Genomic DNA, 14,160 nt, shown 5'->3' on the forward strand with positions numbered 1-14,160 from the left:
GGGTGTATCGCCTGCGTTTGAAGGGCGGTGTATACATGCCTAGTGTGCGAAGTGTGGTTTTCGAGTTCTTACTATTATGTAGCATTTCATCTGTAGAAGCTGCAAATAATTTTTGTTTATCAAATGGCAAGTCTTCTACTTTTGGCTGAAGTTCGCGGGGAACTCCAGATGATTGTAGCCAGGAAGTTCTGCGCATGACTATCGCAGTGGCTGTAGTTCTAGCTGCTGTGTCAGCAACATCCATTGCCGTCTGGAGGGCAGTGCGAGCGATGGTGTGGCCTTCGTGGACTATTGCTTTCAAGATGGCTCTTTTGGACTCAGGGAGATGTGGTATCAGTTCTCCGAGCTTCGAATAATTATCAAAGTCGTGATTCGCTAAGAGGGCAGAATAATTTGATATTCTTAGTTGTAGCGTAGAAGAGGAATATATTTTCTTTCCAAAGAAGTCTAGCTTTCTATGTTCTTTGTCGGTACTGCCATTCTTGTATTGCGGTATCTTCGCTCTTTGCTGTGCAGATTCAACCACTAAGGAGTTTGCTTGTGGATGCGTAAAGAGGAAGTCATTGTCTTTCGGTGGAACAAAATATTTCCTATCAATCTTTTTGTTAGTCGGTTGGATGGAAGCTGGTGTCTTCCACAGATCTTCAGATGTTTCCATGATTGCCTCATCAATCGGCAGGGCAATTTTACTATGCAGCGTAGGATGCAGGTTCTTTAATAAGTGATGTTGTTTCTTTTGTACTTCTTGTAGGGAGACATGCTGACTTGTTGCTACTCGCTTAAATAGCTCCTGGAACTGTTTGAGGTCATCCATCGCTACGGTATCTGATGGTATCGCTGCATCGTCCTGTTGGGCAGTCAGGTCATCTGGGTGAGTGACGTTTATAGATTGAATATCGGATTCATTATCCGAAAAGCGTTCCTCCTCCTCCTCCTGCTCTGTGTGTGATGCAGGGGGTAGGGGCTGTGGATGAGGCAGACCTCTCCGAGATGGTGTGGAGTGGACTGAGGACCGGCGTCTGTACGGGTCCCATTGGTCCCAGGGCCCCCATTGGGGTGGATAAGGTGGGGGCGGGTAAGACCAGTAGGGGTGCCACGGGTTTTGTTGCGGTCCAGCCCTCTGATAATAGGAACGAGACCCTCTTGGCGACGTCTGTCGCGAAGAATATGTCGTATGGCGGTCATCCTCTAGAAAGGGAGCGTCATGAAAGGACACTGGGGACACAGATCTGGCAGGGGAATGCCTTGCAAAGGATGTCCCTGGTGAGCAGTCAATGGGAGGGGGGCAGGGCTGTTGCTGCCTGCTGTGAGAGTGAGACGGAGTCTTAGAGAGCTCTGCAGCAGACTCCCGAAGAAGTCTCTCATTGTCTGTTGCCGGTGCCGGTGCCGAGCTCTGGTTTGTGGTCGCAACCGGTGCCGGCTGTGTATTAGCCTTGCTTTGTTGCGGTGCGGGTTGTTTTAGCGGTGCCGTTCCTTTAAGCGGCACCGGGGTTTTTCGCGGTGCCGGGGCTTGCAGCGGCGCCGCGGTTTGAAGCGGCGCCGGCTTTTCTTTTCGCCCGGGTTTCTCAGTGCGTTCCCGGGAGGGCTCAGAAGCAGCGCGCACCGGCGTTGATGTGGACCGCGAGGATTTTCCCTCTGCTTTATTAGCAGGGGTCCTCGGGTTTCTTTGCCCCTCTCCCTGGGTTTTGGGGGAGGAGGAAGGCGGGAGAGAGCGAGATGGTGAGGCTCTCTGCCTTGTAGGTTTCGGTGGCAGGGGGGTTTCATGCTGCGGTTCCCCCTGCTCTGAAGGCTGCAGAGTCTTATCAAATAAAATCATCCTCAGGCGGAGCTCTCTATCTTTTCTAGCTCTCGCCGTGAGGGAAGCACAGTGTGTGCAGCTGCGGGGTGAGTGAGCTTCCCCCAAGCAGCGGATACATTTCGTATGGCCGTCAGAAGCCGGCATAGGCTCGCGGCACTGGTCGCATTTTTTAAAGCCTGAGGAGGCAGACATATCTTGCTGCTTGTTTCTTTAAAGTGTTGGTATTTCGTTTCTTTTCTTTCATATGGTTTATGTGTTTTTCTCTGGCTGAGGAGCCAGGAGAGAGAGAGCTCCGGTTCACCCGGGGCTCCGGTCTGAAGGGAGTTTTAGTCCCCGAGGGGGGATTTTATTGTCAGTTTCGTTCTTCTTATAAAAAAATATTTTGTTGTTATTATTTCAAAGAGAAAAATAAGGGAAACTAACTTGGAGTAACAGGGGAAAAACTATGTAACCTAACTAATAGAAAATACAGTCTGAGAGACTGTGAGGGAGCTCCTGCTCGCTCCGTCCGCTGACGAGGGCGGTTAAAGAGGAACTGAAAGGGAGGGGGTTGAGCCGCGCGCTGCAGAGGGCGGGAAGGGCTCGAGACGCCCTCTGGGCATGCGTGGCTCAACAGGGGGAAAACTGCTTTGAAAAGCTCCGATCTGCGGCTCAGGGCGACCCTTCACCTAGAGTGGAGCACCCACGGGGACACTACTCGAAGAAGAACACCTAGTCCCCCTCAGCTTCTGCCTCTGCAGAGCAGCTGCTCCTTGCATGGGGATGTGTGCGTATAGTGCCAGTGCTGGGCTGCGTAAGGCACCAGAACTGGTAGGGACGGCCCTGCCCAAAAGGATATGGGATGTTTAATAGTGGTTAATAAGCTAATTGAGTAGTCGATGGAAATTCCATCAACTACGTGATTAGTCGATAAGGGGGCTCACTGTGGCTCTGCTTTTTAAATGTAGTAAGAACCTGGCAGCTCTTACTACATTTAAAAAGCAGAGCTGCAGCATCTGGGACCGGGCACAAGCTGTGACACAGCTGTCCTGGCTCACCCCTGGCCCCAGACACCTGAAGCACTGTCTTTTAAATGTAGTAAGAGCCTTAGGGCTGCGCCTCTGCCTGCCCTGCCCCACTGCAGAGACGTTGCTGGGGGAAACTGACGTTTAAGCCAGCTTCCCCCAGCACTGGCTCCTGCTCCCCCCCTTGCTGCCTCCAATACAGAAGGAGAGGGGGGAGCAACTAGTCAAGTAGTGACTCAACTAGTCATGCACATCTCTAAATTAAATTACAAACACTTTCTGACTAGCTCTAGAAAAACCCTGTGTTTGGAAGTCTGGGACTCCACTTGTCAAACAGGAAAGAGAGAAAGAACCTCAATTTTATATTAAAACAATATGAAAAACACTTTTTCAAGGCGCAGTCCGAAAATCAGATCTACATGGTTAGACCCGTACACCTGTGAAATTCCACCAAAGTCTACAGTTATCCATGCAAGCATAAGGGTGTACCCATGTGACTCCTTTTGCATGACTGAGGCATAAGTCAATAACCAAACATGAATTCAAATGGTTTACATATGGTAAAAACATTTGAAAATAAATGTCTCCTTCACTTACCTGTCAAGTTTTTAGTCTCTTTCAAGAGCTGATATCACTAACACCTAAAGCAGTGCAGGAAAACACTCTGATTTAGAGGTCTATGATCTCAACTCTTGTCAGGGAAAAAACAAAATCCTAAACTCAGCACTTGGCCAGTAACTGTATTTTGTTTTAAGATGCAAGTTATTTAGAATGCTAATACTAATCCTGCATTATGAATATGGAATCCTGAATAATTTAATTGCATAATTCTTTCAGTTCACATTTAAAATGTTTAAGCTTACTTTCAAGTAAAGTGCCATCTAACCCCGTAAGTTTGTTTTCTACACTTTACAGAATCATTATTCCCGGTTTTCTGTAATTTACAGAAACATCATTCCGACATACAAGGATAATGATAGCCAGCAATTGTAAAAAACCTAGCAACTTAATTTGCAATCTGTTTTGAATCAGGAAACTTGCCTTTTTAGAACCCTCATTTTTGGCTCAGCTCCCATCACTTGGGAAATGCACTGCAACCAAACCCACCCTATTCAGTAACAGCAAGGCCACAGCTGTTCTTTTCCAAGACCACAGGGTGGGTCAGATGTAAGACTTCTTATGACTGACTACATTTAAGTCAAGATGCTTTGGCAACATGCCAAAAAATGTTTTTGCACATGAAGGTTAAAGGAAGAGCAATGCAGATGGAGCACAGCTATTGATGAGCAGTATTTGTACTCTGAACAGAAGAACAGCCATACTGGGTCTGACCAATGGTCCAACTAGCCCAATATCCTGTTTTCTGACAGTGGCTAGTGCCAGATGCTTCTCAGGGAATGAACAGAACAATACAAATTAATGAGTAATCTACCCCTTGTTTTCCACTTCCAGCCTCCAACTAGGGATGTTAGATATCGATTAATATAATAATTGTGTAACCGCATCAAATCTTAGTTGTTATACAATTATTCAATAGACCCCAGAGACAAGGCTGACAGCCATTGTGCTCCTGGCCTCACTCCCAGGGAGCCCTCTGCTACCCCACGCTGCTGCCTCTGTATCAGAGGCAACAGAGTGGAGTGGAAAGCAGGAGCTGGTCTGTGAAGGGTGCCGGTTTAAAAACCTGCTCCCGTGCAGACCGGCTCCCACTGGCCGCTCCTGTCCATGTGGGGGAGGGGAGGGCAGGCGAGCTCTTGTGAACAGTGGTTACACTGGCATTCCACAGAAGTTCATTGTGGAGCAGCCTCTGCTCACACGAGTATTCTCCGCAAGGGGCTTCTCTGAATGCTCCTTTAGCACCTGGATCATTCAGTAGCCCCACTGAATTTTTGGCAGACTTCCTGCTTCTGAGGTACTTAAAGTTTTGCTGATGGTTATCATGCCTTTTGCTGGCTGTTCTTCAAATTCTTTTTTGGTCTACCTATTTGTATTTGTACATTCTGTGTGTCAGAGTTTATGCTCTTTTCTTGTTTTACTGAGTAGGTTTTGACTTCCTATTTTTAAGAACATGTTTTTGCATCCAGCCCCTGTTTTACTCTACTGCTTAGTCATAATGGCTTTTTTGTCTTTTTAACTTTAAATATTTTTTTTGGCATAAACAGAGTTTGATTATCTATTATATTACCTTTTAAAAGTTTCCACAAACCTTACAGGCATTTCACTCTTATGACTGTTTTTTTAATTTATGTTTAGGTGACCTCCTCATATTTGTATAGTTTCCCTTTTTGAGTTAAAATGCTACTGTGTTGGGTTTCTTTGGTATTTTTCAAGCACAAGCATGTTTCAATTTACTATATTATGGTTGCTATTATCCAGTAGTTCAGCTACACATCTTGGACCAGGTCCTCTGGGCCACTCAGGACTAAATCAAGAAAATGCCTCTCCCCACTTTTAGATTCCAGAAGTAGCTCCTTCAAAAAGCAGTCATGAACGATACCTAGAAATTTTATCTTTGCATTCCATTCTGAGTGGACATACTCCCAGTCAATAAGGGGATAGTTAAAATCCATTATTATTAGGTTTTCTATTTTTGTACCTTGTCTAATCTCCCTGAGCATTTCAGAACCATCACCATCATCCCAGTCTGGGGGGCAGCAGGATATTCCTGCTGCTATACTGTAAATTATTCAAGCATGGTATTTCTATCCAGAGAGTTTCTACAGTACTTTTGGAATAAGGTCACAATTTTACTATATTCTGATCTATGCTTTCTTTCACATATAATGCCACTCGCCCATGAATGCAATCCACTCTCTCATTCCTATATATTTTGTTCCCTGGTATACATACTGTAAAAGATACAGGCTCCTGTTCCTCTTTGACTCAACTACTAGCAATCAAATTCCCTAATTGGGAAACTGACAGTAAGAACTTGATTATAGTTATAGTGCTGTGTACTAGATAAAGCAGCACCAGTGGCCAATGCATGGTCATCAGAAAAAAAAAGCCAGCCAGCTACTTGGACATAGCCTGAGGTCTGGAGAGCCTTGCATACAAATCACAGGGGTGAGACTATTCTCTTCTGTAAGCATCAAACAAATCGAACTGCAGCATCTCTTCTTCAATATAATAAGTATCAATGACAAGGCGCATTCTAGTAAATCTGTGGTACTTGCCAAACAAAGACAAATGGGTGGAGCAAAACCAGGATTATTTCTAAAAATGCAACTTCTAAATACACATTACAGATAGCAATTTAGAAGCCATATTTGCTTACTAACAGCAATCTACATGAGAAAATTATATTTAACATAGCCTGAGTCATCTAAATTAAGATATATAGAGCTAGAGTCCCTTTTACATTTTGGCTGTGCAGAGGGGCCAGAGGGCAGTTTGATCTAGCCAGCTGAAAATTCCCTTGGCATGGAAGAATAATTGGTTGATGCAAAGTTATCATTCTTGGCTCCTACACCATCCCCTGTCCCTGGTATGGGGTCATCTGAGGTAAGGATGACCATGGTGTGCTGTAATCTATTCCCCAGGTCTCTTGGGGACAACTGGCATAGATTAAAACAGTCCCAATGATTCTTCATCCTACACTGGGTTGCAACTCCAAAACTATCTGGGAGCTATGACTGGACAGTTCACTGCCACATCAAGTGACAATTCAACACAGCAAAGAATCTGGGCCATGGGATCTATACATTTGCTGACAGGTGCTTTTTAAACTAAAATTCTATATTAAAAAGGTGTTAGTACAGCTTTCAAAGGATGTTTTGGGTGTCACAATGGGTGCTATTTACCCATATTACTTCAGTACAATCCCATAAAGAGACTTGCAAATGTTACTATACACAATTGAAACACTAATGTAATTCAATGAGTTACCTATCTTTATGTGCCAGATTTGCCTAACAGTGAAATCAGTACAGTCAAATGACAAAAGAAGTAGCTTACCTAAAGAGTTTTGAACAAGGCTCGTGGTCATGGATTTCTGTAATATAAAAAAAAAAAGTGTTTGTCCTAGTAGCTCAATACCCAGGGAGAACCGGTTGTCAATCTGGCACAATTTCTTCTAAATCTCCAACGATGAACAAATAACTATTTCTGGCTTATAGGCCATATATTGCTGTCAGTCTGTGGGCAACTTCTGACAATAATAAGAATTGCCCCCTGTAGGGTAAGAGTAGCCTTCTTTTCTAAGAATGCATTCTACGGAGTATAATGAACTTTGTAAACATATAAATGAACCCAGTAACCATTTTTAGAGTATTCTTTTATGGTGTTAAGTACCTCTAACATATTGCTGAATTTTTATATTAATTTGCTTCCTGTAGTAGTCTGCTTACAGTTGTTCAATAATGGCACAGTGACAGATAAGAAAATGTGTAGGAAGAAAACATAATAGATACAACAAATTAACCAAACTGAAAGAAGGGAAGGAAATGCAGATTAATGACCCAAAAGAAGAGGATAAGCACCACTCTGGCATGATTACTTTCCTGTTACTTTAGCCAACTTGATTACAACTAAACACAAAATGTCTGAATTATTTTTTAAGCTGATTTTAAAAATTAGTAACAAATATTACCCAGTTATGACTTTTTAAATCAGCTACTCTTTATCTTCTATTTCCATTTTTCTCTACCAATACTTTCTGGCACTTTTGACTTAAGTCTCCTATTTTTCTCCTAGATTCAGCAGCATTTCAGCAGAAATAATATTTTGAGCTCCACCAAAGTGAGCATTTAGCAGTAATTTTGATTGGTAACTTATTCCTGAAGAGTAACTCATCACCTGCTGATCTGAAAGCCATAGAATCTGCTCGCAACTGCAATTTCAGCTCAATCCATCAAACTACAGTCTCCAAGAACAGACTTTACCCATTAACTTCTCACCATATTCAAACACTGCCAAAACAAGTCTTTGCACATTAATGTATATTTGTGCTGCCAGAGATTTCAACTTGTTTTTGGCTGCAATAGGGATGCAGCTGTGAAAGTTACATTTTTATTTAACTGCAAACTAAAGATGAATTTAATGTCAGCTCCAGATTTACTGCCTGACATTCTTGAGTTTCATGGAAATGATTTGCTAAACAAAGCCAGTAAATAATATAATTCCAGCACACAGTGTAATTACCTCAAATAACAGACCTCTTGCTAGAATTATTGGGAACATATATGGGATTTTGTTCAGCAACATTGTTATATATCTAAACTGAAGCAGTGTGATCTACTGGATAGAACATAACGAACGGGAAACTAGCAATACTTAAATTTTAATTGGGGCTCTGTACAATGACTAGCAGGATATCCTTCGGATATCACTATACCTCTAGGCTACGTCTACACTGGCCCCTTCTCCAGAAGAGGCATGCTAATTTCTAACCTTGGAATAGGGAAATCCGCGGGGGATTTAAATATCCCCCGCGGGATTTAAATAAACATGGCCGCCGCTTTTTTCCCGGCTTGGGGAAAAGCCGGAAAAGAGCGTCCAGACTGGCGCGATCCTCCGGAATAAAGCCCTTTTCCGGAGGATCTCTTATTCCTACTTGTAAGTAGGAATGTGTAACTTGTAAGTAGGAATAAGAGATCCTCCGGAAAAGGGCTTTATTCCGGAGGATCGTGCCAGTCTGGACACTCTTTTCCGGCTTTTCCCCAAGCCGGAAAAAAAGCGGCGGCCATGTTTATTTAAATCCCGCAGGGGATATTTAAATCCCCCGCGGATTTCCCTATTCCAAAGTTAGAAATTAGCATGCCTCTTCCGGAGAAGGGGTTGGTGTAGACGTAGCCCTATAGTATACGAAGACAATTGATAAATAAGAATAAAACTACTGAAGCTTCAGGGAGTAGCGGAGTTAGTCTGTTACAGAAAAACAACAACAACAACAACAACAAAGGGCACTTTATAGACTAACAAAACATGTAGATGGTATCCAAGAAAGTTCAATAAAACTACTGTACAGCATTGCTGCAAGATAATTTCTGTACACTACTTTCAGAACTTACTACCAAGTTTTAAGTGAACGTGACTTCTTCAACAGGAATTCACAAATCGTACATTGTGAACTATTGTATTCAAAAGAGCTCTTTTTAGGGGGCTAATTCCCTATTTTTTCCCTGAAATACAAATTACCTTGTTTGTAAATAGCATACTGTAGAAGTATCTATTGACAGAAAAAAGCAACCCATAATTCCACAAGTATGTGTTGCATGCTAGTGATGAAAATGAAGTTATATAAAATGTATTAATATGCTCTATTTCCAGTGACTAAGATCAATAAATAAGTTTGTGTAAAGCACATTTTAATTTGTCAGAGCAAATACATATTCAGAAAATCAACAATTTCCCACTACCATACTTCCCATCTCATACACATAACAACCTATCATTGTTCATGATATTATGTATAGAAGTTCAAATATGGACTAAACAGTAAGCCTTGCCCTGCAATCAACTCTATTTTGCCAACTCCTTACACCTACACAGAATGCTTCTAAAGTCAATGGGGATCTGCTGATACACATAGCTGATGGCAGAATTGAGGATTTAAGCTTTAAAAACACCAAAATCTTAAGACTTATAGACATATTGTAATGTATTTTTATTTATGAATTAAAAAGGAGCATCCATTAAAAAGGAGCACGTCCTTGACAATTCTTATATATACTGTTATCCAGCTGAATACTCCTATTACTGCCCTTCAACCATTAATCAATATCTGCACAACAGCCAAAAATAACCCAGTAGCAAAAACCAGATCTTTGAAATCTCCACAATAGAATCATCTCTTTTTGTCACAGCAAGCAAAAACAAACAAGCTTTGTGGCATTACCCTACAGTTCAATAAACAAGGCCTCGATCCTGTGCATATTTAAGCTCATCCTCGACTTGACTGCCATGAGTAGCCCTTTAAAAATCAATGGGGCTGCTTACAGCGGTTAAATTAATCATGTGTAAATGTAAGCAAGGATCAAGGGGACAGGACTGTTTTGGATGAAGGGATGAAATGAGTTCTAAACATTTTCCTGGAGTACTTACTGCAGTTAAACCCACTAGTCTATTTTTGTTTCCTAGAGAAATGCAAGCAGTCAAAGGGAAGCCTGAAAAGTTAATTAGTTGTTTAAAATACAGTTTTAATGTGTTATTAATAACACAGGTAAGGATTTTAAACTTATATGATTATGAATTTGCCCATGCCCCTCTAACTACATTTCATTTGATAAAAACAAAACCTGGGAGATGTGGTGGCTTCAGTATTGATGGGTGATTTTTCAGCTATTTACCGAGAGAGAAATATTTTAGCATCCCACAAAAGAAACCCCAAGTTAGGGAAGACAGGCACAAGACAGTAAAAAAACAAATTGGAAGTGTGAGGGTGCAATCACTTTAAAGATTAGGACGTACATCATTTTGTGTTACAAAATTCAAGGTATTGTGAAACTTACTAAATGGCTAAGAAGAGTTACATTTATTCTACAGAGAGGCAAGTTAAAAATTTATCCAACAAAACAACTATTCCCTTTTCCTCCGGATTCAGCCATGTATGCACATGTGGTAGTAAAGAAAAGTATTTTGGTAATATCTCTTGAGAGGTTGTAAGATCCTGTCTTACCTTTACAAAACAATTTGCAAAAATACTTAAAACTAGAAAATTTTAAAAAGTTTTTTCTCTGTAAAAACAAAACAAAAAATCTTATTTATAAAAGTGTGAACTAGGTATCTCTTCCAGAATCTCTTAAAGCTTAGGACAACTTACCGATCACTTGCAGAAATTCAGTGTTGCTGATTTGTGAATCACTGATGCTAAATGTCTCCTCTTGTCTTACTTCTCCCAGCAGAAAACCTTCCTACAATTAAAAAAAATAAAAATTCAGATTAAAAAAACAGAAACCACTAGTATAATTTATTCAAAAGCACATTTAAGAATTAAGTGTAAGATTTTTTTTAAATGACATGTTGATGTAAGCAACTACAAATGCAACCTATCAGTAAATTCAGCATAGCCTGATTCTAAGTTTCTTTTAAGGCAGGGGTGGGGAACCTCAGGCCTGGGGGCTGAATGTGGCCCCCAGCTTGTGTGGATATGGCCTACAAGGCTCATGGCCTTCCACAACATTGGGGAGCCCACGCGGGCGCTCCAGCCCCCTTGCTGTCCCACTACGGGACTGGAGCACACACAATCTAGTAGGCTGGGCCTCCTAGGCTCTAGCGTGCAAGGGGAATGTAGGGAGTGTCTTTCGCCTTCTCAGTCAGGGGGCGTCAGTCAGTGAGGGGGGTGTTTTGGGGATTTTGCTTCTCACTTATGTGTGGCCCACGACTGATTTTTCTGTGGGTCAGTGGCCTGACCCAGAAATGGTTTCTCACCCCTGATTTAAGGCCTCTTTATGCAAATCTGACAATGGAAAGGTGTGTTGAATGAGGCAGAAATTACTTTTGAAGAATACCATCTCTGTAAGTGTAAAACTAGTGTAAGGACTCTATATATACTCTGTTAACCAAAAGTGGTACAAGAGCCATATTATGCACATGATATAGAAATGGAGGTAATGCAGCCAAAGAGTGCACTGCATCGTAACTATTTTCTCCTTTCAAGGTTCACAGGAAACAGTCTAAATTAGAGCAGACCTGAGGTTACTCTAACTGACATTGGGGCTGAGCAATCCCACAAAATAGCAAACAGTGGTGAATTTAATAGGCAGTAGATTTTGAACAAATCAAGAGAACTTCTTCACACAACACAGTCAGTCTGTACAATTTGTTACAATGTGATACTGTGAAAGCCAAGAACATAAACAGGTTAAAAATAATGACATGGAGAATACATCAATTAGCCAGGATGATTGGGGACACAATTCCATGATCCAGGTGTCCCTAAATCACAAACTGCCAAAAGCTGGGACTAGCCACAGGGTAGGGATCACTCTAAAACAGTGGTCTCCAACCTTTTTACACCCAAGATCATTTTTTAAATGACAGACCAAGCCAAGATCTACCGCCCCGCCCCTTCCTTGAAGCCCCGCCCTCTCTATTCTCCTCCTCTCCATCACTTGCTATCCCCAATCCTTATACTGCTACTTTAAAAAAAAAATTCCCACCATTTCTCACAGCTACTCATCTGTGCTGTTGGTTGGTGAGTAGCTGCTCCTTAAATGAGGAAATCTAATGTAAATGTACTGCGCAGGCGCGCAGTTCATAGAGGGCTCAAGAGCTACTCTTAGAGCCTCCGAGATCTACCGGTAGATCGCGATCTACTGGTTGGTGACCACGGCTCTAAAATAACCCTGTTCTGTTCATTTACAGTGAACCATCTGGAACCAACCACTGAGAGGTGACAGGATACTGCACTAGGTAGACAATTGATCTGACTGCATATGACCATTATTATGTAATTAAAATCACCTTTATCCCAAGCACAAGAATGAGATAACTGAAAATCAGCCTCTACCAATTTATAAAATGGAACAGGTTGCCACTCGTTTCTTTATGTGAAGATAAGAGCAGCAAATTTACACTACCTATCATGAGACTAAAAGCTGATGTCAGCAAAGCCATGGAACACAATGCAACACTATGTTTTACTCTGCACCCACCCCAACTCTCAAGTACACGGTATACTTGATGAAAGGCCCTGATCCAGCAGCAGTCAACTTTATTAGGAAGTATTCATGACAATAAACTTAATGCCATAAATCTTTGCACAATTCAGGCCTACATCAAATTGTTAATCAAATCATTTTTTAAAATGAAAGATCTATTTTCAAAAGTGAAAGCTTTTTGCGGACCTTATAAAATCCCTATAATATATACTAATACATATGAATCTCTCTACTTTGAGTGCCCATAATCTGGGAATACCTGTAATATGAACCCTGGCAGTTGGAGAAAGCAGTACATGAGAATGGCAGGGAGCATACAGCCAGGAGTGCTCCCAAGAGCGGACTGCCATGTGCCAGGTAAGTGCCCCATCCCCATCATGTCCAAATCCCACAGTGCCTTCCATGGTCAGGCAAAGTCTTTAATCCAGCACAATGTTTCCCAAGGTTGCCAATTTTAAAAGATTCAAATGCAGTATGGTACATGAAATGTAGCTTTGTTTATTTTGTGAAACACGGTCAACAGAAATGCAACTGACAATCTCTCTTTAAATTTCTGATTCTTAACTTATATGTAATTATCACTCTACTTTCATTGTAGAATGTATGTCAACAAAGAAATTACAATACTCAAGCAATGGTCAAAGTAAGCAATGTATTTAAGTGAATGGTGGTCCAATGTCTACTGTAGGCCCAAATGATTTTATGCAAGAGAAACAATGCACACTGAAAGAGAATATTTTAAAAATAGTCTCTTATTTATAAGACTAAAGTTGGCTTGTAAGAGTCATGAACTCGAAATATTAGGCAGCTTATGGAAGCTAGCCTTCAGTTTAGCTAACCATGAATAGTCTTCTGAGACTAAGGCACCCCCTGGTTAATTTCAACAGGGGCAGGCAAGAGAAGTGGAGAATAGTATGCATTCCCTGAAAATATTCAGATCAGAGTTTAAAAGGAGAACTAGAACCACCACCACCACACAAATCCATGCAAACATGGCTGGATGCCCGGCCTGTTCAGCAAAGTCTGGTTTGCAACAACAGATGACACTTTAATGCCTACTTCCCTGGGTAGGGCCAAGGGGTTCAATCCACCAGGGCTTCCCCTTTTCCTTCGTAGTCATTACGGCAGCAGCGGGGCAGCAGGCTCAGTTCCCCACGCCCCTCCCAAATAAGCCCCTCGACTTCCCCTCCCCCCACCCCCGCTCCCCCTTCCCCTCCTGCCCCCGTCCCCCGAGCAGAGATGAGGCGAGCAGAGGGGCAGGGGGCGCTAGGCCCAGGGCAGGAAGGGGGGGCTCCTTGAAGCCCCCCGCCCCAGGGCCCGTGAGGGGGAGAAGCGCCCCCCCCCCCAGCAGCCTCCCGGAGGGGTGCTGAACGCAGCCCCGGACACCTACGTGATCCGCACTGCTGTTGGAGCTGTAGTAACAGACGGAACTGAACGTGTAGCCCGAAATGGAAGCCGCCATGATGGAGACCACCACCGCCGCTGCCGCTCCCACAAATCACCGCGCCTCCTCGCCCTACCGCCCCTCCGCCCCAGCTTCCGGGGAGCGCCGCGGGGACGCCTGGGAAATGTAGTTCCCAGCTGGAGCCCCCGGCAGATTGCTCGCGGGGCCGCGCCTGTCTCCCCCGCGATGCACGGCGGACTGGTCGCTGTTGTCACTGCCCTGCAGGGCGGGTGTGGCAGCGACCGTGCGCACGGCGCTGAACTGGGCCCGGGCACAGGCCACTCCCCAGGCATTGCCCTAGCAACATGGGTG

At 43.0% G+C, this 14,160-nt stretch overlaps 1 protein-coding gene across 1 annotated transcript in view; it reads right to left on the reverse strand.

Annotated features, from left to right (window-relative positions):
• ABRAXAS2 (abraxas 2, BRISC complex subunit) overlaps nt 1–13,948 on the reverse strand; it is a 35,488-nt gene extending 21,540 nt beyond the window's left edge. Inside the window, exons 1-3 of the mRNA XM_075935294.1 lie at nt 13,795–13,948; nt 10,565–10,655; nt 6,760–6,796 (exon numbers count right to left, since the gene is read on the reverse strand). Of these exons, the coding sequence (XP_075791409.1) occupies nt 6,760–6,796; nt 10,565–10,655; nt 13,795–13,866 (200 nt within the window). The 5' untranslated portion in view covers nt 13,867–13,948. The remainder of the gene's footprint in view (nt 1–6,759; nt 6,797–10,564; nt 10,656–13,794) is intronic.
• Between the last annotated feature and the right edge of the window lie 212 nt (nt 13,949–14,160).

The sequence above is a fragment of the Pelodiscus sinensis genome, chromosome 8 (genome assembly GCF_049634645.1).
Source record: "Pelodiscus sinensis isolate JC-2024 chromosome 8, ASM4963464v1, whole genome shotgun sequence".
NCBI lineage: Eukaryota > Metazoa > Chordata > Testudines > Trionychidae > Pelodiscus > Pelodiscus sinensis.